Genomic DNA, 24,645 nt, shown 5'->3' on the forward strand with positions numbered 1-24,645 from the left:
TCATCAAAGTTCAATTCGGTTTCCTTCACATTTACTAGCAGAGCTACACAGTTAATGAGAAATGGGAAGGGTTCAAAGAGGCCAGTCTACACAGTTCCTTCAATGAAACATTGGCATACTAAGTGTATTTCCAGGAGCTCTCACAACTGATACCATTGACTTTTAACTCCCACCGCTCCAGATTAACTGAATAAGAAATATATCCTGCTCTGTAATCCTTGCGCAGGGAGATTTCCACTCTGTCCCCAAGCAGGAAGTGTCCTCACTTAGTAGCACCTAGAGGACTTGTTACTGAGGTTGAGTTACCTACTGACCCCGTTTTCCTGGAGTCTTATGCTCTAAACTGGTGTAACCCTTTCACACAGTCACCCTCAAAAGGCTTCCACCTCTAATCACAGGGCAATCTACGGCTTCCTCGGAGGGGACCCTCCAGCCTTGCACCGATGGGGCGGTTTAGTTCACTCGGCCACACTACCAGCCGATCGGGTTACCCAGGGACACTCCTCCACTCACTGGTTGCTGCCGTTCTACTCGCAGCCCTCAGCCGGCAGGACTGCAGGCGTCTCTAGAGGCAGGACCTGCTCCCCCAGTCACACGATAACCTTTTTCCCCCACCTTACTTGGCTGAATGACAGAGAGCGAGGCAAAGTCCCTCCAAGTTCGTACTCCGGCTGTTCTTCTTCCGGACTACGGGATCTCCGCTCTCGCGCTAATGCCGAAGGAAGGCCAGACGGGGGTTGCCGGTGAACTAATCACCTGCACTGCTCACGTCGTTCCTTCGTTGTTGGCTCTTCTGCTCATGCGCGATGAAGTAGTGTCTCCGTCAGGTGGCGCCTCAGCTGCGCGGGATTCCGGTTCACTCCCAGGCCTGCGCACATCCAGCACTACTCCCCTCACAAGGCAGGTACCACGGAGCCTGCACAAGGCTAAGCGCTCCTTTGCTATGCGCAACACCTGGCACTGCCTCGGTCAACGCAGGACCCCGCTACTCGCTCGAATCTCCTTCTGATTAGGCGGTAAGGTGATCTGGCGAGGGCAAGAGGCTGGGAAAAAGCTTCCTTTAGACAGCGTCTCTTTAAGCAGGAACTGCAAGGTTCACAGGGGCCAATCAGTGTTCCACCAATGTCTCCAACAACCAAGTCTTAGTAAGAGGGTTTGGTCAGAGATAAGCGGGGGAACGTCTCCTTGGAGAGGCTGCTTATCCCACTAACAAGCTAACTTCTCCTAGCGCGTCCACCTCCTCTCACCACTGCCTCTCTCCTCTAGCTCAACAGTCTACACAAAATGGCTTACTGACCTCTACCCTTATATAGCCTGTCCACACAGGGTCCAGTAGAGTCCAGAAGGTTCTGGAAGGCCCCAATACTAATCTATGGGGCATTCTAGGGAATGGCAGTTGTGACAGTTGGTAGCCACCATTTTGTAGATCTAAGGGAATTCCTGTCAGGAAAGGCATCTAGGCCTGAGGTGAAAAACTATGAAGGCAAAAGAACATCTATCCCCCAGGCCAACACCATAAAAATCTAGTGGACCCAAAAGGATATAAGGGGTATGAGGGGCAAAAAGGGGACAAAATAAATAATGAATAGGAGGGGCTACGCAAAAGGCCAGACAGGTCTAACAGTGGCTAAAAGACAATTCCATCGAACAGGACAAACAAAAGCCACAGAGAAGCAACCGTGTCTCCCTTTTTCACAAAACGATCTAGTAGCTTCTGAAGAAAGACTTCTGTAGGGTGCAACAGTCAGTGGCTCCATCAAATAACCCCAGCCCCAACTGAGACAAGAATTTATGCCACTCAATTTACCTAGGATTTTCCCTTCCAGTTTCCTTTCACGACATATGAGGTAAATATTCACTTGCATAAAGCAACTTGGCAGGGATCTGATCAGTTGTGTAAAATGTCTACGATCTAATGATTTATAGATAGAGCTCAGTCCTGTCACATGGGCTAGTGCTTGGCTCCCCTTCCTGGTCATTTTCTGTGGCCTCCTGACCTGGATCCCAGGGCACATCACTACTCTTCTTTTTACTTTGAACACTACTACCTTACTTTTTAGCACACTGATTATCAGACAGTACCTGAATGCGGAGACCTGCAATTCACCCAAACATCGGTGGAGATATCTTGATGTAAGATCAAAAAGGATCAAATTGTTTGCTTACATTAAAGAGTTAATCGGATATAACCATAATGTTAGTGGAAACCTTACTAAGGGCCTCATTAGGATTGCGGTTTTTCTGCATCCTCCGGGCCGGCGGAAGTGTCCGCCGGCCCGGAGGATGCGGAAAAACCGCTGCGGAGCCTTCAAAGACCCCCCGCCAGATTAGGATGGCTGGGGGGTCAGGAAGACCGTCCGCCGCTTTTCCGCCGCGGTCGCCTTACGACCGCGGCGGAAAAGCTCTAATATGGAGGCGGTGTCTAGACACCGCCAGCCATATTAGGATGGGGGTAAACAGATGCCTTTCCGCGGCGGCTTCTCCGCCGTGGAAAGGCATACGGAGATTTCTTTGGGGGCCCGTTGCGGGCCCCCAGGGTGACGGGGGTGCACATGGGGGGTACCTATGGTACCCCCCTGCTTTTGCATGCACAAAGCGGCAGGCACCGCGCTGTGCCTGCCGCTTTGTGCATGCAAATGCGAAGCATGCATTTTGAACATTGCAGCGAGTGCTGCTTCAAGCAGCACCCGCCGCAATGTTAAACATACAGGATGTGACCGCCAGGGTGGCGGTCACATCCTAATCTGCTTGGAGGGACCGCCGCTGCCCTTGCAGACGGTCCCTCCTACTCTGGGGTGGCGGATGGACGAAGGTCCGTCCGCCATCTTAATGAGGCCCTAAATTGGCAACTGGAAAATCATGCAAGTATAGTGGGAAGAGGAGCTGAGTTAATACCTTGCCCTTGCTTTAACCCATTTTGATTGTCAGTTCTAGGAGAAATGTCCTCTGTTGCTTGCATGAGCTCCTTAGACCAGGTGGTGGAGTGAAGTACAATAATCAATTTCAGGAGACTTGTCCGCATTCAATAGGAAACTAGCTTTTTATGTCTATTGACTATGTTAATACTGTTGAGAAGCCGAGAACGCGTCACAATATACAGGTTGTTTCTTGATGACATTTCTTTCCAAAATAGATTGCACAAACTGAATTTTCTGTGACCCAGGATTGTAGGTATTGAAGGATAATTTTGGCAAAATGATTGCCCACTGAAAGTAGGAGGACAATCTGAGGATAGCTACTAGGTGCACTTCCGGTGCCCATTTTGCACACAGCAATAATTTTGGCAACCAGCTCATGATTTTGGGATACTCCCAGTCTAGAAGCAGTGGTGAAACAGGGGGGGTCAACAAATGTGACACTTAAATTCAGATATTTTTTCACCAGCATTATAGGGGTATGATCGGGACATATTAAACCAACCACTCCTTGAATGAAAACAACTTTCTGTTTTCTTGATAGTGATTCATCACAGTAGGGATCCTGGTTTTATGGTATTTATTTTTTTGACATTTCTTTCTGTATTTATCCATATTTATTTTTTGATCATTTTATCTGTATTTATCCATGTTTATTTTGTGTTTAGTGTACAAAATGAATATGCAGTGGGTGTATTTCCCCATTTATTTAACCAACAAATATTTTCTCTGGTTTGAATGTCCAATGGGTTTTAGTCATTTGCAGCAAAATTCAGTCATCCGAAAATGTTCACATTGTAGAACAGCTTAAATAGCTGTAGTGTTGCAGATATTTAAGTTTAATTAAGAAGTTTTTAGTTTTTAAACTCCCCTACCTGTTAATCTGCACATCTATTGACCTATCACTCAGTGAAAATCATCAAAAACAAAACCTATTTTCTGTACTTTTTTGTATTTAAAAATAAACACAGACTGTAAAATAGTTGGGTTTCTATCTGTATTTGCCTATAAAAATCAGTAATAATTGAGAAATGGGAGCCTTATCTATAAGTAGGAATGACAATCAATTTGTCCCGTTCCTGAGCTTACTGGACTAGTATCTTATCCATACTTATTGCTTGTCCCCTCTTTATTACATACAAATCAGATTGACAATTAGTCCAATCCTGGTGTGGGATCAATATCACTATATCTCTTTCTTTTGTTCGACATTTAAGAGCTTTGATCCACATTTAAGAGCTTAAATCCCCATTTAAAAGCTGTCAGTCACCAAAAGTCTCTTGAGTTTTTGACAGAGCTGCTTCATGTAGAACATATCACAGTAGGTCTGCTTTCTTCCCCCTTACCGCGACACTGTGTCTGGAATGCCTCTTCCTCAAAGTACTAAGCAGTTTATTGTGATTTACAGAATAAACCTTCTGGTACTTGTACTGTTTTCACTATTCTATAGGCTTTTTAAATGTAATGAAATGTTTCTATATTTATTGTGTACTTTTATGCATTTCTAAGTGCGAAATAAAGTCTATTGATTGAGTTAAGTTTGAAGAGGTATGCTTTGGGATTCAGAGAAGTGGAATGAGATTAGAGGGAATTTAGGGTTGGGTGCTATTGGAGTGCTATTCAAGGCTATATTGTGCCTGTTTTTTCCAAGTCATTTCATGTGCAGGCTAAATAGGAAGTATGATTAGACTAAAGAATGTGCCTCATGGGAACAGTCCAGCCCGAACTGCCAAGCCATTTCTTCCCTGGACTGGAAACAAGCATCCTGGGACCGGTTTCTGATTCATAATCCTCATCAGCCAGGCTATCTTGAATCCAGTGGCCAAATGAGCAAGTGAACAAGGGACTCACGTCTGAGGATACCCTGCCTGATTAGACTACAGTTTAGAGGATGTAACGAGGCTTGTGTAGGGAATTTAAGAAGATTGCAAGGGCAGGCTAATCTGCTCTCTTTGAGTTGGGCTAGTGTTAAACTTTGTGCAATTTGTTTGACATGTTTAACACCTCTGATAGTTAATTTTTGCCGGAGAGCTATTGGGAGCTATTAGACAGTTGTGATTTTACCTCTCTTGATCCTGATTGGCGAGTTGCCTAAATTTGTTTCTAGTGTAAATCTGCATCATCTTGAGAGCCTTGACACAGTCCTTGCTGGGTTGTTTTGGGCAGAGGTCTGAGAAGTATGATGCTGGCATTATTAAGTGATTTATTGGTGGTTTGTGGGCATCGTGCCATTGGCTAAATTCTAGTTTCTTGTTACTGTTGTACTTAAAGGATGTTACATATGTGTTGTGTATATATATTTAAGGGTGGGAGAGGTGATTTATCTTTGCTTGGAAGTTATATTGTTATTTTGTAATGATGGAACTGAATGTCTTTTTTTTGTATTATGGAATCTGTGCGCTTGGTGTATGGCATGATAGTCATTTGATTTGATTTGTGAAGTGCAATGTATACCCTAGGGCTTCTTGCCACTACCCACAATGAAATGAGAGAGGATCAGGATATAGAGTCTACAGAGGGAAAGTTAACAACCAAGTTTTAAGGAGCTTTCTGTAAGCCAGAAAGTCATGGGATGGTATTAGTAAGGCATGGAGTGTTTGGTTTTTCCCCTTGCCGAGGTATTCATTGACCAGGTGGTCATTCATGTTGGTGATGCTGATATAATGCTGAGTGAGACTCTCAGTGAATATGGATTGTGAGTGATGTTTTCAAACTATGACACAAGGATCTGAGAGGCAACAAAAATAATATATAACACAGTAAAGGCAAAATTGCCAAATAAAGCAAATAAAGCGAGAGGTTTGTAATTGATAGCTTTGTTCTTTATTTCATGTTCTGTGAAGAACTGTAAAAGCAGTCAACATGTTTCGCCCATATTTAGGCTTCTTCAGGGCATCTAAGAAGACAAGCTACTCAGTCCCAAGGCTGGTCCCAGTGCGTTCCTCCTTTTAGTGACCATAAAGCTGTATGAAAAGTCAGGTGTTTCACACACAGGAGTTTTTATAGTTATTCATTCAGCGGCGCTGCCCAATGGAACCACTCGGTTTACTGATGCCGGAACCTGACACGGTTCAAGCATAACAAAGCTCCCTTACTGATATATATATATATATATATATATATATATATATATATATATATATATATATATATATATATATCTAACTAAACAGCACTTCAAGAAAGACTGGCGTCAACAACTTTAAAAACTCCTGTGTGTGAAACTTTTGTCATCACCAGAGTGAAGCAAAAACTGTGTTGGACCGGACAAGACATTGTATCACAGTGTTAGGCTTTCTTCCAGAGAGTGGATTTGTCTTCCTCTCTGTGCTATTTTAGCAAAATGCGGGATAGTCCTCCCATATTTGGAAATAACCTCTTGGTAAAAGAAGAAGGGTTATTTCAGTGGTGAAGAAGGGTTGAATTTGATGCAACTGGCATTCAATATTCAGGAACCTATTTGCCTTCCTCATAATTTTAATGATTGCCTTTTTCTTGACATACTTGTGTAATGCTGTTGATACCATAGCTGTTATGTACTGGGGTGTTTGAAATTTAAATTTGACTCTCAAACTTAACAGTTCACAAAGCTTGTGAAAGTTTAATAACCTTTGCAAAACTTGGCAGGCGGGTGAACATTCTTGCCAAAATGTTTTTGTCGAAGTATTTTGCCAAAGAAAATGCTGTTTGAAAATTAATTCTCCCATTGAAAGGAAGTATTTGCTGTGAATATTCTTGAAGTGTACAAAAAAAGGAATGGGTAGGTTTCTTGGCTAAATCTCGGCTACTTGTAATTCCTCAGGCTGCATCACATTCCATTATTTTATTGCCCACAATGCCTCCTAAGATTAGACCCAGCCTTATGCAAATCAGCCTTGATCTTGCTCCAATAGGAGCGTTCCAGCCAGAACCACAAAACTAGTAGCTCTCTGAATCTGAACACAAGTAATCCAAGACTGGTTTCACCCCAGTTGGAGCTCGTCAGTTGGATGCTTGGTTGGTTCCAGTACGTCCCGCATCTGGTCATACCAGTTGCACTTAGGGCATCGTACTGAAGTATGCAAAAAAAAAACTGAAAGGTAAGATGCCTGAATTAATCACTTGGGGACAAATCACAATATATCATAATATTGCCTACAATGCCACCTCAGTGTTGACCCACCATATGCAAATGAGCCTTGATCCTGCTTCAATAGAAACATTCCAGAGCAAACTGTGAAGCCAAGTCCCCTCTGAACCTAAACCGGTCTTGGAGTGTTTGTTTTCATGTTTAGAAATTGTCTAGCTTGACACTTCAGGCTGGCCTGTTGGAGCATGGCCAAGGCAGATTTCCATATTGTTCGGTCTAATCTGATGTGGCATGTTATGCAAAATTTGTGATTTCCAAGTAAGCCGTCATGAAAATTGATACACGTCCCAGGTTTTGAAAATGTTCCTTAACTTTTCTGAGGAAAACGTTGCAATTATGCACAAAAGGATAAAAGTTAATCCCAATCATAATGAGATCAGGATAATTGAAAGAGGCTGTGCCATGAATCATGGCGCAGCCTCTTTCAATTATGCTGAAATCATTATATTATTTTTGGTTGCGGAAACTTTGAAAGTGAAGATGCAAAGCTGTTGGCATTCTGTGTGTTACGTGTGAATCATTGCATTACACCTCCTTAATTTTCGTTACATATTGCTTTTAATGTGGTAAACATTGCAGTCCAGTGTAATTTAGGACTCTGTTCATTTACAAGCTGTAGTGTTCAATCCGGAATCGACTTGTCTGTGCCCTCCTCCTCAGAAGAAGTTGGTTTGACCACATCAAACAGGGTAGCATGCAGGCCTGTTTGCTGTGAGTTTGTTATTGCATCAGCTTCCTTTTGAACATTAAAGGGACCCAGGTGCTCGCATTTTCATAAAGTTACACGAGAACGAAATGAATTTACTTACAATGGATTGGTGAAAAAATCGCAAACACTTTAAATGACATGAACCACATATATTTGAGAAAACGTACCAGTTAGCTGCAGTGAACTAACCCTTGAAAGAGGAAGGAATAGCAGACCGCAATTGGGGGAGGGCGGGGCACGCTCAGGAAATGAGTCTTGCTATTGACGCTAATACTTGCTCATAAGAAAAGGCTGCACTTAATATGAACAATTCTAAGTTTTTTTTGTGTGTTTAATCTTCTGCAATGCATGTGCTTTTTGGTGTCCAAATGTGCGGAAATCATGCCTACCGTTTACAGAGGAAGTTAGTGGGAAACAATTTAAGTTACAACTTCAGTAACCCCTGCTTCCTGTTTCGAAAGGAAAGCTCTGTAAACATCAAGTCTGCTGAGAAGGGTTCAGAAGCCTTTGTTTTAGGTGTCTGCACGCAGCTCATCATTGTACATGGAACAAGTTGTGTGTTATAGCTGCACTGATGGAGGAAAGCAAAAACAGCATATCCATGCATGTCTTGCTGAACGTTTTCTAATTATTATTATTATTTTGTTAACAGTACCTCCTAAACCTGATCATCTGAAACCGGTGAACCAGGATAAAACATTACAGCCCATTCCCCCGGCACCTTCTCGGCCACTACCAGCAGACCCCAAAAGTAACAAGAGCCCGTCGCTGATCAAGGGCCAGGAATGCTCCGAACCTGCGCCAGACATCAACAGCCTTATTGAAAAATTTGAAAATATTCGGTAAATATATATATATATATATGGGCTTTGTGACCAGAGAAAATAATATAGAAACATAATGATCTTTTTTTGTAAATCAGTATTGTCTGTCCTTTATTCATGTTCCTTTATTTAACTAAATGTTTTGTCCGAAGTATTCAGCTTTTGAAAATTTGACCCTGCCAGTGATGCTGATGCGGATAGTGATGGAGTACACGTTAAGGCTCAAGAGCAATCAATCCTGTAGCACACTGAAGGACATGGCAAGGAGAAAAGAGTTGGGTTGGGGTCCTGATGTGATTTGTCTGGGATGTTGGATAGAGGAATGTCTATCTGCGCTGTTTCAATATTTTGCGAGGAAGTGGGAAATTCCAACAGGCTGAGTGAGTGGAGGTGCCTGTTAAGGGTATAGGTGGAAAAGAGAGAGTGCACCCTTGCAATCATTTACCCTTGAGCCATACCAATAGTAATTGAACTCTGGTTTGTGCAGGGAACTAGTGGATCACTCTTGGATCAGGTGTATGGCATCCCTTTAACTTCATTTGAGTTTAAGACTAATTGATGCATTGTTGGCTTATTATAAGGATCCCAGTTTGTCATCTTTGAAATTCCATTAAGATGGTATTGCTAAGTAAGATATACCCTCACATACAAAAAACACAACAAAATGCTTAGCAAGTTATACCATAGCATACAAACTACAAGTGAGTTACCAGAATGATATAGCTGAAAATGCACCAAAAAAAAGGTAAGCCAGTTATGCTCTTGTGAAACATGCCATCACTCCTGATTTACGTTGGAAACACACGATTTAACATCTAGCAAAGGCTTTATTTCAGCTTTCTCCCAGTGTGAAAATTCTCCACTTCTATGCAAGTCAATGTGAAATTAATCTCTTCCTCATTTTTCCCAAATCTCCTACTTCTCGGTCTACAAATATTGACCTTTATGCCTTTATGCTTACAACATACAGATGTCAACTATGCGAGTGCATAAGTATATAAAAAAGTGCCAAATTATCTGAACAATAGGTAGGTCTATAATCAAGAAATAGCATGTTTAATTAAAAAAAAGTCACTTGCTTCTAGTTATCATCCTAAAGTATTTATTCACTCAAAAGGATCACATATGCTTGGGCAGATGCAGCTACAGAACATATGGGACGTATGGAACGCAGACACGCTTATCCATTCTGAATGAGTCCGACCTCATTCAGAATGGATCAGTATGGTACATATATACAGTGCTGGCACAGATAGATTATAGATTTTTCAGGAGAATTGTGAATCTACCTAGCAGTTACTGTCTGTACCCCTGTCTTAGAGTTGGGACAACCACCTCACATTTCTGCTTCATACCACTCCCTTTCTGGGTATGTATTTGTATGGACACTAGGCTGAAGCCTTACTGTGATGCTGTAAAAAAATATAATTGGATCCCTAGGCTGTGCTAATATCCCACGATTCCACTAAATAAAAACTTGCCTCATGTGATTGGACTCCCATCGAATTTGAAATATCCAGAAATACTCCCAAGAGATTCAAATTCAAATCAAACCAGGTTCTTTTTTTTTTACCTGGTCTAGGAAGATACATTGAGGATCACAGCAAATTTATGTTTGATGGTCCAATATATGTATATATAATTAAAATATGATGTTGAAGATCCCATTAAACAAAAGAGAGTTAAGACCATCAATATCTGATTTTGCTAGAGTATCTTGCCTGGAAAAATCCGATCAGAGACTGGTTCCATTTTTCTGACTTGTGGCACAGATGCACACTTCTTTTTCACCTGTCTCTTATATAAGGCACCTTAACTGCTAACACAAGCTCATACTTTGCAACTAGAAATTCACTGATATGAAGTAAGCTCTCCATCTCTGGAAATGACTTACCCTTTTAACCATGTAAAATGCAGTCACTGAATTCCTCGGTGAAGCTGGCCTGGAGAACAGAAGAATATTAGCCGTGTTATTATTGGAATATTTCAATGTCAAGATTATTTTAAACAGCTGGTGTGGGTTATGAATGAACATGTTTTTTTTCTCTTTGTTGTGTGTGTTAACATTATTAAATTGTTTTAATATCATTTTATATTGTTTTTAAACTTGTTTCTATTTGGTGGGGTGTATGATACACATTATCTGCTTTAAAAGTGTTTTGGATTTTTTTTACTTGCTATTTTATAGATATGGCATCCGAATTAAAACGAAAAGATGCTATTTCCCAGTATCCTGAGTTTTTACAACACTAGCATCCTCTCACTCTTCCTTCTGAGCAACACCAACAGTCTCTATAATAATTCCAGCCCCGCTTAAAATCATCTTTTGTGTTTCACATTATGTTCGCTATTCTAAATGGTTTATATCCTTAAGAGCCAAGTATTTTCCAGCTTGCTTGGCCTTTCTAAATGCTTTTTTAAGGTAGCACACCGCCTTTTAATTCTGTTTAATAATATACATTTTTTCCTAGTCAATCATGTCTTCAGGTCTATGTTGTTTCTTCATGATCTAGGGTGAATTGCAGGATGAATTCTCATCTCAACATCTGTATTCTCTAGGGTTACCACTACTCCATTTCAAGTTGTTTCACAAGTACCTTTGCTTCCCCCTCGCCGAGAGGATTGTCCCTATTTAAACTGTACATCATTTTTGCTACCATGACTGTCTTTTAGTTACCCCGTATGTCCAAGTGACATGACACCCTTTCCATTTCAGTATCAATACCTACCTTAAATGTTTGCGTTTAGAAAAAGTGTAATTTCCGATATTACTCTCTTACCGTCTCTCTTCAACACTTCATTGATGGAAGCACATTCTGGAATGTGTTATGAATAGGGGAACCAAGGATACACAATGCAATTACAATGCAAGCAGATATTTGATCCTCATTTGGTTGCTCAGCTAAGCAAGTTAAGCCACAAGGATGTCTCACCTCTGCCTGTCTGCAGGTGCCAGGGACTTTAGGGGCCTGCCCCAGCAATGCCACTGAACAGGCTGGGGGTACCTAAGACACAGCTAAACTCCATACGTTTCATAGGTTCATAGGTCCAGAATGGTGACTTTTTTGTACCAAACTTTGTGACTTCAAAGGACAGGAGTTTCAACAAACTTTTTCAAAATAGGCGTTTGTTGAATGGCATTAAATGATGCTTGCGGGGTGTCCTCGATCACTGTTTGTTCACCACAGTGCCGACAGACTACATTCACAAGGCGAAACCTGCCCCTTAGGTACACCTTCAATTCTGTGATTAGATGCCACACCGTTTGGATGCCAATATCCAGTCAAATCATTTGCACTTACATTCTAAAGCACTGAAACATTGCATTGCACTTTCCAGTGGGGGAGACCTTTCATGCCTCCTCCCCCTTCTGACTCAATGAGCTGCTAAGTGTGCATAGCCAGATGGAAAGCCACTTCAGTGTACCTTCAGTACATAATGGCTTGCCTTTTTGCGGTCACAAAGCCTTCAGTTTGCAACTCAGAAGGCTCTGCAACCTCCAAAAGGCTTTGTACGTCATGTACAAAATTCCTTGTATGATTGTGAAGTCTTGTTAAGTGTATTGCCTCCGTAGATGCATTTTATGTTTCCTGTTAAAAGGAACATGTTTTGCTGAACGTTATGTATTTATGTAAGAAATTGTTTTGGTTCATGAGGGTGATCCAGTTTGAGGTGTGCAAATTGGAGAGGTTTTTTCCAGAACCTTCATGACAATATAAGGAAAACTTCTACACTTTCCCTAAGTTTGTGTGAAAATGTTGACTTCTGTAATTATGTTGCAAGAAAAATGCTGCACATATTTGTTGCTGTTTTATGCGGGTAATTAGCTGCAAATTAGTCAGCAGTGCAATGAAAAGAATCTTGCATTGCACATTTTGCACTGGAAAACTTTGTACTGGCAAGCATAAACCTAAACCAGGAATTGTTCTGAATGGTGCAAATCATGTATTTGACTAAACCGCATAAGTGTAATATAACTGTTGCACATCGCTAGTAACAGTACTGTGCCAAGTTTTAGTTTGCACCTTATATGTGCAATATGTCATTAACTAGTTGGTACCTTGTCAACTAGGCAGGGGGGGGGTTCGTGAAGTCACAAAAAGGCAGAACCACTCGTGAGAGTTCGCTGGTGGCGTTTTCATTTAGCAGTCAACAGAACACCAGTCAAATGAAACAACCCTCGTATCGGGAGGGGCAACCCCACGTAAACATAAACAGTCTCCTTCTCGGGAGGGGCAAAAGTGAACAAACAATAGGCTTGGTCGGAAATCCTTCTTGGTTCCGGTGTCGTGCTTTCAGTGTTCTGCCCAATCGACCATCAGGAGTTCCCCAGTCAGGCCATGTACATAAAAGAAAAGAAGAAAACGCCGAGGTTACTGGTTGCTCTGGGTCCTGGGCTTGGAAGAGGGGGGACGGGGAGTGAGGGAATCACCAGGGACTATCACCAGTTTTGTCGTATGGTATTAAGCCCTATCAGCAAGGACTGAATGTGCTCGGGGAGGTGATTATGACAGGAACACAGACATATGCAGTCCCGTGACCTCCCTCAAACCTCCCCTACCCCGTCCCACCCCGTGATAGAAACAGTCACTTTAGCTGGCCCGTACCTTGTCCTGCCACACTTTGCGGCGGGGTGGCTCGTGACAACATTGGCCTCCTGGCGTGTCGTTTCCCCTGGGCTGTCCGTCTTCTTCTTCCTCTTGACGGCGTGATTTCTCCTTGAGGAAGCTGCTCGGCTCCGGTGTCTCCGCTCCCGTTCTCCGTCCGGCTTTCGCGGCGTCTTGTTCCTGGAGGTGGTCTTTGAGCGCCCCCTCGATCCCTGAGTGGTGGAAAGCTGGTGAGGTCACGCCGGAGTTCTCCTCCTTCGGGAATACCCAGGCAACGTTAAATGGACGCACGAGTCCTGTTCACGGGGCGGAAACGAATAAGGGTTAAAGTCTTCGTACGGCCCTGCAACCACGTGACACACCTATGAAATAATAACATGAAAACATTAATGGAATGAGAGGATTTGATCAGTCAGACACATGTCCTCTGTCCAAATATACAGTGTTCTCATCAATAATTTCACTACAAATGTTGCAATCATATTATCAATGATGTCATTCATAGAAGATTTCATGAGTGATGTAATATAGTCATAGTCAAGATACTTTATTCGGTTTTACGAATAACAAACCATAAAAGCAATATTTCATCAATAAAAGGGACAATTATATAAATAAAAATATGTACATTTAAACTTGTAAAGTAATAAAATAATCGAATAAAGACTAATTAAATTGAAAGTGAAGTGAATAAAATAATTCAATCACGTGTTAATACAAAACAAGTTAAAAAGCTTTAATCCCAGATGTGCAAACTTAAATCTGAATTTATTTGATACCATGACTACAGTACAAGTTTCCATTAGTTTGGGAGGCTTTTTCTCATTCTCAGTGCATTTTTTAAAAAAACAACCACAAATAAAGTGCTTTCTGGGCTCAGCATTTGCAAGAAACAAAGAGCCAGACGAAACTGGGTGAAATTCAGTTTTTTTAAAAGAGGTTTTAAAAAGAATCTACGGGGAAAATCATAATAATGGCAAAAGAACATAAAGTGCATTAGGTCCTGTGGAGATGAAACATCCCAGCTACAGGGCGGGAAGGCCTGCCCTTTATGACTTCCCTTTGGAACAGCAAATAGAATGTGGTAATAGTTAAACCTAAATCTGGTTAACAGAAACCGCTCATGGGATGAAATAGTTCACGTTAGATAAGGTTCCAGCGAAGGGACGGTTTTAAGTAACATAAAGTTACGAACACTAGGTTTAACCAGTTCTGCCCCTTCTCTGTTAAATTTTTGCCATAGGGAAAAGCTTTTATTAACATAGGCCACATCCTCGATGGTAATCGTTTCAGGGCTTAAAAAGAGATCCAGTCGTCCAAGGTCGTTAAAGCAGGATTTTAAATCTTTTAACCAGGGGATTTTAAGCATGTTATCCACAGTCAGGGCCTCTTTAAGTAGCTGCTGATTGAGGGTAAGATCATTATTTAGCCAGCATTTCATCCAAAAAAGCAGAGGGCGCATAGCTAACGTGTCGCCAATAAATGGGAGCCCAGTTTCTTCATGAATGATTAAATTTGAGGTACCCTTTGGTACTCCCAATTATTGTTTAAAAAAATTATTCTCTGCCACCTGAATGCCCTTCACTGCTGTATATCCCCATAGCTCACTGCCATAGCTGCCAATTGCAACACTTTTTGCCTGGTACAGCTTCAGCATTGCAGCAATTGGGTGTTTGCCCATTTTGCTTGCAAAGCTAAAGATGATGGCATTCGCCCGTGTAATCTCCCCTCTTTTCTTCTCAACTAAAGCAGCCCAACTTAAATGATCATCAAAGAAAACTCTCAAGTATGTCATGTCAAATGTCAAAATTTGTTTTATTCGAGATAAAAAACTCATAAAAGCACAATATAAAACAGTTTTGTTCCATGTTAAAATACTTTTGTAAACTCCAATAAAATTCCATTATTAAAAGTACATTTACAGGTTAAAAAAGAGAAATATTTTCTAGAGTTAAATGTCCAAAGCATTTTGACAGACTATTTAAAAGCATCAATAGATCAAACATCAAAATCAAGGGTGAGAGGGAAAAATTAGTCACAGCTCCATGGTACAAATTTCCTTCTAATTGCCCATGCCCACCCCAGAAATTTGGCAGCTGCCAATGAAATAAACGGCAAAGTGCTAGTGCAAATTAATCTTTGGGCCACCTTGCTGTCCCTAGTGCCTAGCAGTTTTCACATTGGTAGTAGCCAAACGTGTCGGGGTGTTGAGTAGGCCCTACAGACAAAGAGAAGATGGGCAATGGTCTCAACACCATTGTTAGAAGCCGGGCAAACATTGGAATTGGCTTCAGCCCATCTGCCTGTTAATGATCTAACTGGGAGGGACCCTACTCTAAGCTGGAAATAGAGTTTCCGATCCCCAGGCTTTGTAATATCATCCCAATAGGATTCCAAACTGGGGGAGACTTTCACTTCCAAATAGCGACCCTCCATAGAGGAAGGATCAGCATTATTCCAGTTCTGATAGGCAACCATTTCCCAGTACCTAGCTTTTAGAACCTCTTTAGGTGGGAACTGGGCTAGCTCAGGATTCTCCCACAACCCCTTCATGCCCATTATAGATAATGCTTTGGTCAATTCTTTAAGCCAGCTTATTTTGTGAAATGTGTCAGTTTTAATTACATCCAACAAACCCTGGGCATAATGCGCAAGTTCCGGGGTGATCCAGATACGACGCCAATATAATATTGGTCGCAATCTGGCCATATCCGAAAGCGCTTTCCTTCCCAATTCATAGCGCAACGGTTTCATGGGTGTACTTTTGGGGAGACCAATAAGATTTCGCAAAAATTTATTTTCAACAAGTGTTAATGAGCCTAGGTTGTCATAGCCCCAGATTTCGGCACCGTAAGGAGCCGAACTGATGGCTTTTTCCTCATACATTTGGAGTGCTGGCTGTATCGGCTTTGTCAAAGATTTTCTATGCTCCACAGTTATGGCTCCTTTATTTTGGCGAAATTTGAGAGCCGCCATTTCTATATGCTTCCCCCAATTAGCTACCTTTGCTATGTGGATGCCCAAATAAACTAAGTACGATACCTTTTCCACTTTTTGACCATCCATAAAAAGTTCCCTTTAAAACTGGGATGGGGATTAAATACCATGAGCTTTGTCTTCGTAACATTGACTTCTAGCCCACGGTCAATGCAAAAGCCCTTGAAAATCTTCAGAGCACGCTGTAATCCACTAGGGGTTTTAGAAACAATGAGAGTGTCGTCCGCAAATAATAAAATTGGAATCTTCACTTCAGCCAAGGACGGGGCGTCTACATCTCCTGTCAGCATGCGTTCAACTACCCTGTTGATAAACAAAGAGAAGAGCGTAGGTGCCATAGCACACCCTTGGCGTACTCCTCGCTCAACCGGACATTCGTTGGTAACTTGCCCATGTCCCCCCCCCCCCCCCCCGCCCCCCACTGGATTTTTGCATGATTTCGCTCATGCAGTCTCCTCACAAGTGATAATATTTCCAGCGGCATACCCATCTGACTTAGAACTTCCCACAACTTTGACCGAGGAACTAGGTCAAATGCTGCTCGCAAATCAATGAAGGCAGCATAGAGGCTGCCTGTCCCTAGCAGGACCGTCTTCCAATGAAGTAAGGTGAAACAAAATATCTGGTCTGTGGTGCTGGTTAGCCTGCGGAAACCTGCTTGAAAAGGGGACAGGATATTTTCTTCTTCTGCCCAGACCATTATTTTCTCTAAGGTCATTTTCCCTATCACCTTCTGTACCGTGTCTATTAGGCTAATATGCCTATAGTTCCCAGGCAGAGTTTTGACGCCTTTTTTATACACAGGAATTATAACTGCCCCTTGCCACGACTTCGGCACCGGGGCCCCTAGCGCCACTGCATTGGCCAACTTCATTATATACCTGCCCCATCGGGCATTATCGTGAAAAAAAACATCTGCTGGGACCCCGTCGGGTCCGGGTGCTTTCCCCCGTGAAACTGAATCAAGGGCCACTGCTACATCGCCCATACTAAAGGGAGGAACTAGGTGTACAATATTGACTGGGGCTTCTCCGGACATATCCTCAGGACGGCATGTATATTGGGGGCCAAAATATTCTATCCAACTGCTCTGTGTTACATGATTAGTTGGCGGCTCAGGGTGACCTCCTATCCCCCACTTGACTATACTTCAGAAAAGTCTGGAGTCCCTTGCGGTACTGGCACTTTTTAAGTCTTGCCAGTGTTGCTCAACTCATTGTTTTTTAGCCCTCTATGTACAGGTCTTGTACTCCAGCCTTGCTTCCCTGATAACAGATGGATCTCTTTTTTTAATAGCCAGAGCTCGAGATGATCTTGCAGACCTGCAGGCTTCATTATACCATCCCTTTCTTTTAGGGCGTTTGTTATTCCCTGCGGGTTTGGGTGCCACCCTACAGAAGTGCCCCTTTATAGTTTCAAAGAAGTTGTCATGCAAATTTGTAATTTCTTTCAGGCCATTTACAATCTCTGTTCCAACCTCCAATCTGGCATCCATGGCATTAGTGGTTTTGTCTAGTTCCTCGCTGATATTCTCTAACACATCACTTTTAATCATGATTTGGGCCCACCTCACCCGCCTCATGTCGTTTGATGGGACAATCTCTGCTAGGGCCTCCTCGCTATTGCTTAGCCCCTGTAAGATTCCCCCCATAAAAGGTGTGTAATACATAGAGGATTGTGGTCACTCTCTTGCCTATTCACCACCTTCATATCCTTAATCAGGTGCCAGATTGCCATACTACAGATAGCATAATCAATCATGCTCTGTGAGCGACCGTTGTCAAAAGTGTCTGCTCCTTGGAAGTCACTCACAGTTCTTCCGTTGTGTGCTCTAAGCCCTCTTTCGCTACACAAGGCATTGAACTGTATTATGCTATCTGTCCATTCTTTACGGGTTTAAGGTCCAGCTTAGGGATCCCCCACTGGGATTCCTCATTTTCCCCGGGATACCAGTCATCTACTATGAGGGGCTCAAATGTCATATTTAGGTCCCCTGCCACTATTATATTGTTCTCAGGAGACTGGGTGTCAATCAGGTGATCTAAGGCTACCAGCACCTCAGACTTCCTATCTCCTGTCCCTCTGACGTACAGATTATAAATATCTAGAGAACTCCCTTGTTGACCTACCATTGAAGGGATAGAAGTGGTCAATAATATTACCACCCTTAATATCCCACACATTGTTTTTAACAATATTGGTTGACCGCTGAATAAAATAAATTTTGGGTACAACTCATATTTAATTCACCATCACCTGCACTCAATCACATACACTAAGTCCAATTCACAACAACCTGCTCCGCTGCAAATCAGGCGTCGAAGCACACTGGAGGGACATTCGGTTCCTCCAGTGGGAACCCCGTGATGAAGCATGTCACCACTAGGGTGAGTGAGGGTTCTTCTTAATTATTCACTAATTGTTTCTTGTGTATGTGTATTCACTTTTTTTTCCTTTGTTTGGTTCCAATATCGGTTTATCACTAGGAGGTGGAAGAATTTCTTGCCCTATAGGTTGTCTGACTCTATTTTTGTGTCCAAGGCTCCAATAAGTCACTCCTTAGTTGTTTTTTGTAACTCCCTTGTTCAGTCATAATCCTAATCAGCTGGATGTCACTGCTACCAGTCGGGAACTCTAGCACTCTAGCAAAGAGTGCTTGTCGTACCCAAATGGTTAACCCCCCCTTCGGGCGACCCTTGGGACACTTAAGGGCCGGCACAAAAAAATTCAAGAAACCCAGGAGAAACTGAGGCTCACAGGCCCAGGTCTCTTGAAAAATACAAACGTCAAAGCCGTTTATAAAAGAAACCCGTTCCGGTGATTGTAATCTAGGGCTCAGGCCAGCTATGTTCCACGATACTACACCTCCTCCTTTCCTACTGGCTTCACACAGCAGTGCTGGAATAGCTGGGTCACAAATACTTAGACCCTTTGCATTTGAGGATTCCAGGCCCATATTAGGGAATGGGTCGGAGTTACCAGGTACCACCTCAACAATATCCAAGGGTACCCCATCATTTACTGGGCAAAGCTCCGTCAGATCCATGAGGTCCAACCCCTCAACCAAACTACAGTTAAAACCATGGTCTCCATCTCTAGGCCCCACTTGATCATTCTTTTCCCAGATTCCATCACTGAGTAGTCAGTCTATGGAATCCAGCCTAGAGTTCCAAATCCTTTACCTGGTTTCCCCTAACGACATGTCAGGAGCCAGCGAGAACGGAAGAGGGGGCATCTTCCTCAACTGTATACCCGAATAAGCGGGAGGGAAAGATCTAAATTCCATCTGGAATAGGTTCTCAGCTAGATCGTCAGTGGACAGGGTTAGTTCAATAACAACATAAGTAGCCCCAGTGTGACTTATTCTCCTTGCTTTGACTATGTCGTCCCTTATGACCGATCTACACCCTCTGACGTACCGTAGCCAATGAATGGCCTTGTTCGTCAGAGAGTCAACCCCTTCCCTGGGGAACTCAGCCCTCCTTTCTTGCTTTGGGACATTAGTCATAAATATTTTATCTGTGGTAAAATCACCCTTATTGTATGCCTGACCCCTACCTAGCCCCATGTTAGAATTTGAAGACCATTGGTTTTGATTTATGAGGATGTTAGAACGAGATGCCCCTGCCCTCGATCTAGTTGCGTTAGGTTGGGAAACCCCTATCCATCCCCTAACCCCACTAGGGCCCTTCTGCTCACTAGAGCCACGCTGTATTACTACCTTTTTTGCCCCCTCAGGACCAGATCTCTTGATACTAGTAGTTGTGGGGATGCTTGCAGAGCTATTCTCTCTCCCTGCTACAGAACTTATCTGGGGGACCTTGCTATTCTTAGAGTCACTTTTCCCCGTAGGTTGATGGGTGCATTTACCTAATTTAGTTGGATAAGCTGCCGCTATCATTACCGAAGCCCCAATTTGGGAGTGTGATTTATCATGATTTGGTGGTGTGGCTACAGTCAAATTAATAATTAGATTTTTCATAGCCACAATCTCGTCCCTGAGTAGAGAGACTAGTATGACTAGATCACCAATAGTTTCGGGACATTCTTTGGTGCTAATAGGGGCGACTCCCTCATCTACACCAATACATAACGGGGAGTTATTTTCACACACAAGGTTAGAGTTTAACTCCCCAGGCAGGACCTCTGCTAAAACCATGTATCTATTGGAGCAGGGAATTGGATCGATATCAGTTGTAATTGTGGACGAAGTTTTACCAATCTCCACTTCTCCCTCTAAACTACCTCGTTGACCTTGCGATGAGGATCTAACAGCTGGATTGAGGGGCCTAGCCACAGGGGGTTTAGCCTGGGATCCAAACATTTCCGGGATTGTAATAGGTGGACCTCCTATCTCATGTATAGTAGGCTTTCGGGCCCCCACCCCCACAATGGAATCAGGCGCCTCAGAGATCCCCACATCGACAGACAAAATTTCCTGGCAGTCGTTCACAATAGCATCAATACGATCCATAACACAATTCATGGCGGCATGCTTTGGGGCTCCCTTCGATTTTTTTATTTTTGATCTGCTTTGGGCGCTTGGCTGCCTCAATGGCCCCCCTCCCTCCTTCCATAGTCTTACGTTTCCCCATACCGTAACCAGCTTTTCGCCTACCTAAGGAGTTTTATGTAACCCAATGTCAGTGGTTTTTGTAGAAATGATAGACTACAAGTTTTTTGGGTAAAAAGAGACACACTAAGTACCGTACTGACCGTAGGTTAAGTCCAGACGAAAATAGCGATTTCCGACCCGTTCTCCTTCGTCCACGGAGGGCCACAGAGGGCCCGCCCTTTGCCCGGGCTTAGCCCGGCTAGTCCCGCGAGGCGGGGATGGAGCTGATCTTTATGCGCCTCCTGGCGCGGTTAGCTGTTGCGCGCCTTCCGGCCGCATGGGCTGCTGGGGATTGGAGTCCCCGGTTGCACCTTGGCCCGTTCTCCGCTCGGCGACCGCACAAGAATGGTCAGAGTGTGCGGCAGCGTGAGGCGGGCTGGCGTGGTGACCCGGTGAGCAGGGGTGGAAACGGCAGGTTTCAGGTAGACTTGCGGGGTCAGGAAGGTTCACAGATGGCCCCCGTTAGTGTTCCAAGTATGAGAAAGTTGTAGTGATGGGCCCTTTTTCATTGTTTATCATAAAGGAGAATTTGCGTTTCGGGCGGGTCCCGACCTGCAGTATGAAAGACTTGGAATTATTTATGTCTAAATCACGTTCAACCATAAAGCTGCGGAAAGCATTCAGTAAGGATTGCAGGCCTCTGGCAGTTCTAGCCAAGAGGACTGCATTGTCCGCGTAGAAGAGGACGGGAAGGCCCCTGCGCCCTACGTAAGGGAAGTCCACCCCGCTGTCAATCAGAGACTTCTCTAACTCGTTAATGTATAGGTTAAAAAGAAATGGCGCTAAAATGCACCCTTGCCTTACTCCCCGGGTAACTGTAAAGTCCCTCGATACTCCAAAATCGTGTGAGAATCTAATGTTTGCCCTGGTATCCCTATGTAGATCCCTTAGGAAGTTTACAAGAGTGACATCCTTCCCATGGCGTCCATGGACTGCCACAATTTCCCCCGATTGACACACACAAAAGCGGAGGAAAGGTCCATGAACGCCATGTAGATGGCACCCTTGCGAGCTACAGTATACTTACAAAGGGTCATATACAGGTTAAGACATTGGGCCAGAGTAGAATGCCTGGGGCGAAACCCGTACTGAATATTAGAGTTAACTCTGTTTTCTTTGGCCCAAGTGGTCAGTCTGTTCAGGACTACCCCTCCCACTACCTTGACTACAGAATCAATGAGGGAAATTGGTCTGTGGCAGCAAGTGCTATTGCGGTCTCCTTTCTTAAAAACTGGTACAATCCTGGAGGTACCCCACGATTCTGGGCATCCTTCCAACACTGCTGCGTTAAGCACAGCCGTGAGGACTGGGGTCCAGAGAGGTTGATTTGATTTAAAGAGATCTGGGGGCAGGCCATCCGGACCTGGAGCCTTGTTACAGGTCAGGCCGGAGATGCCTTTCTCAACCTCACACATTGTAAACGGGGACAATGTTTCATTACTGCCTTCCAATTTCGGGTATACCGTTAATGTGGTGCAGGTAAAAATGGACTCAAAATGGTGTACCAAGTCATCTTCTATGATGTTTGTACCAATAGCATCCAACCCTTCTTTTTCAAATAGGGGTTTGTTAATTATTCCCCAGAATTTCGCCCTGTTACTTAATGCTTCAGGTTCAAGGAGCTCCTTCCACCTATTATCCTTAATTACCGATTTCTGAGATGCCACAGCCCGTTTATAATTAAGGCAAAGGAGCCTGATTCGAGATTGGTCTCTTGGGATGCACTTCAGACCCGCCTTTAACTCTCTCGCCGGTCTCGAAGAAGAGCTGTTGAACCACTTGGGGTCTCTGGGTAAAAATTTTTTGGCGCGGGTAGACAGCAAGGTTCCCGCCTTTTTAGTAATAACCTTCAAAGCATTAAGTACAATCTCTGTAGAGGAGTCAAGTGACATGCATACTGCTAAATCAGGAGCACAAGATTCCTGGATATTATCATAGAATGCTACCGGATCCACTTAGGACTACTTAAGTCGGCGCCTACCTTCTGTGATGTTATATGTGAAGTAATTATCAGTTCATGCTGAGGGTGCAAGTTTTAGTTACCTTAGGGCACGAGTTATTGTTAGTTGAGATTACCATAACTGGTGAATAGTTAGTTGGGATTACCATAACTGGTGATTTTTTTTATTTTTATTAGTTTAACACGTTATGTTGTTACTGAGCATTTCACTCAACTCTAACAATACTTTAACCTTTGGTTTTCCAATGAATTTCTGTTTTTTTTTTTTTTAAATGAAAAGTTACCATACAATCCAACTTCCGGCGCTATTCTCAGGCCCTTTGGCAATCCTCTGAAAGGCTGCCACCCCACACTGCAGGGGGCCTTTTTTTTTAAAGGGAAGGGGACCCACGGTCCCCCCTCCCCAAACTTTGGACCCCAGGAGATCGTGTTCCCGGGGCTGAAAACGGCCTGAGGAGGGGGTCAGGCTGCCCCCCTGGCCCTAAAAATAATAGCTGACCCTGGGGCCAAAATCAGCCTAGAAAAGGGGCCTTGCTCAAAACAATTAACATCTATTCTCCCCAGGACCTGGCCCACCTGGGGGGGGGGTCCGTAAAGAAGCGCGTGAGTCAGCATTTATTTTTTAAACGTTTTGTCACAGAGTCTCAGCAGGTAAAGGTATTCCTACGCAGCCCCCTTATGTCTTTTATGTTGTTGTTACTTTTTTAGGAGTCTGGTCTGAGTCTCAAGTACTCAGATAGCTGCCTCCACTTCCTGGTGGAGGGGGTGGCCGTGGCAGCCAATCAGATCTCAGCAGGTGATCTGTTGGATCAACGGAGGCTACACATCCACAGATATGCTATGTTTTTGGGCATTATTTGCTCAAAAATGACAATGGATTTACACCAAATCACAAAAAGCATTTTTTCTGGACCAAGAGCTAGCTTTCTGCCAAATTTGGTGTAAATCCGCTCAGGAGTTTAGGCTGTAGCTGAGTCAAAGGTTTCCATGGAAAAATGACTAGGGAAATGCTTTTTGGTAACCCCCTTTCTTGACAGCCCCCTTTTGAAAGATTACCCCACAACTTCTCACTCTAACTAGTCAAAGAGTAGCACTTTTATTGAAAGTTTAGTGATGATTCGTCAAACTGCACCAAAGTTATTAGCAACACAAAAAATGCATTTCCTATGGAAACACAGTTGTAACTAACTATAACTACCCAGTGGTCATAAATCATAAGCAGTGCATGGCAGGGGTTTTTATAGTTCAAAACGTTAATGTTGTCACGACTAATCAAACTAACTATAATGTTACATCAACCTTTGATTTTTTTCATTTTATACACATACACACATATATATCACTGAAAAAAACAAATGTTAAAGTAACGTTATAGTTGTGTGCTAAAAAAATGTGTTGTCATTTTTTTTAAAACTTAGAAATTCACTGAAAAAAACTAATCTTAAAATAACGTTATTGTTAGTTGAATTTGTCAGACAAAATTCATGTTTTGAATTAAAAACCAACAGAAATTCACAAGTTATAGTCAGCATCATTAGCTATAACTTGCAGTAATGATGGCTGATATTCTACTGAGCTACTTTGCACTTACTGTCAGGCCTCTAATGCCATAGCAATTTATAAAGCAATATGTGGGGAAATAAACCTTGGATGATGTAATCAATGGCGTCTTGTGCCATTCACATTTGACAATGCGGTATTGGGTTTATAAGAGTTCTGTGGCTTCCTTCCTCTTTGCTTCTCTGCTTAAAGCAATACCTGTGCATACATAAACTGTTCAATGTCCTCTACCTATGTAGGTCATATGGTGTGATGCACTGCGATGCCCTGGCCCTTTGCTTAGTCTTATGTCTGTAATCTTTCTTTTAAAACAACAGGGGATCTGTGGG

At 43.1% G+C, this 24,645-nt stretch overlaps 1 protein-coding gene across 1 annotated transcript in view; it reads left to right on the plus strand.

The window, feature by feature from the left end:
• The window catches only part of FGD3 (FYVE, RhoGEF and PH domain containing 3), a 569,969-nt gene that overhangs the window by 310,934 nt on the left and 234,390 nt on the right, over positions 1–24,645 (plus strand). Inside the window, exon 3 of the mRNA XM_086939157.1 lies at positions 8,406–8,595. Within this exon, the coding sequence (XP_086795283.1) occupies positions 8,406–8,595 (190 nt within the window). The remainder of the gene's footprint in view (positions 1–8,405; positions 8,596–24,645) is intronic.

The sequence above is a fragment of the Lissotriton vulgaris genome, chromosome 9 (genome assembly GCF_964263255.1).
Source record: "Lissotriton vulgaris chromosome 9, aLisVul1.2, whole genome shotgun sequence".
NCBI classification, from domain to species: Eukaryota; Metazoa; Chordata; class Amphibia; order Caudata; family Salamandridae; genus Lissotriton; species Lissotriton vulgaris.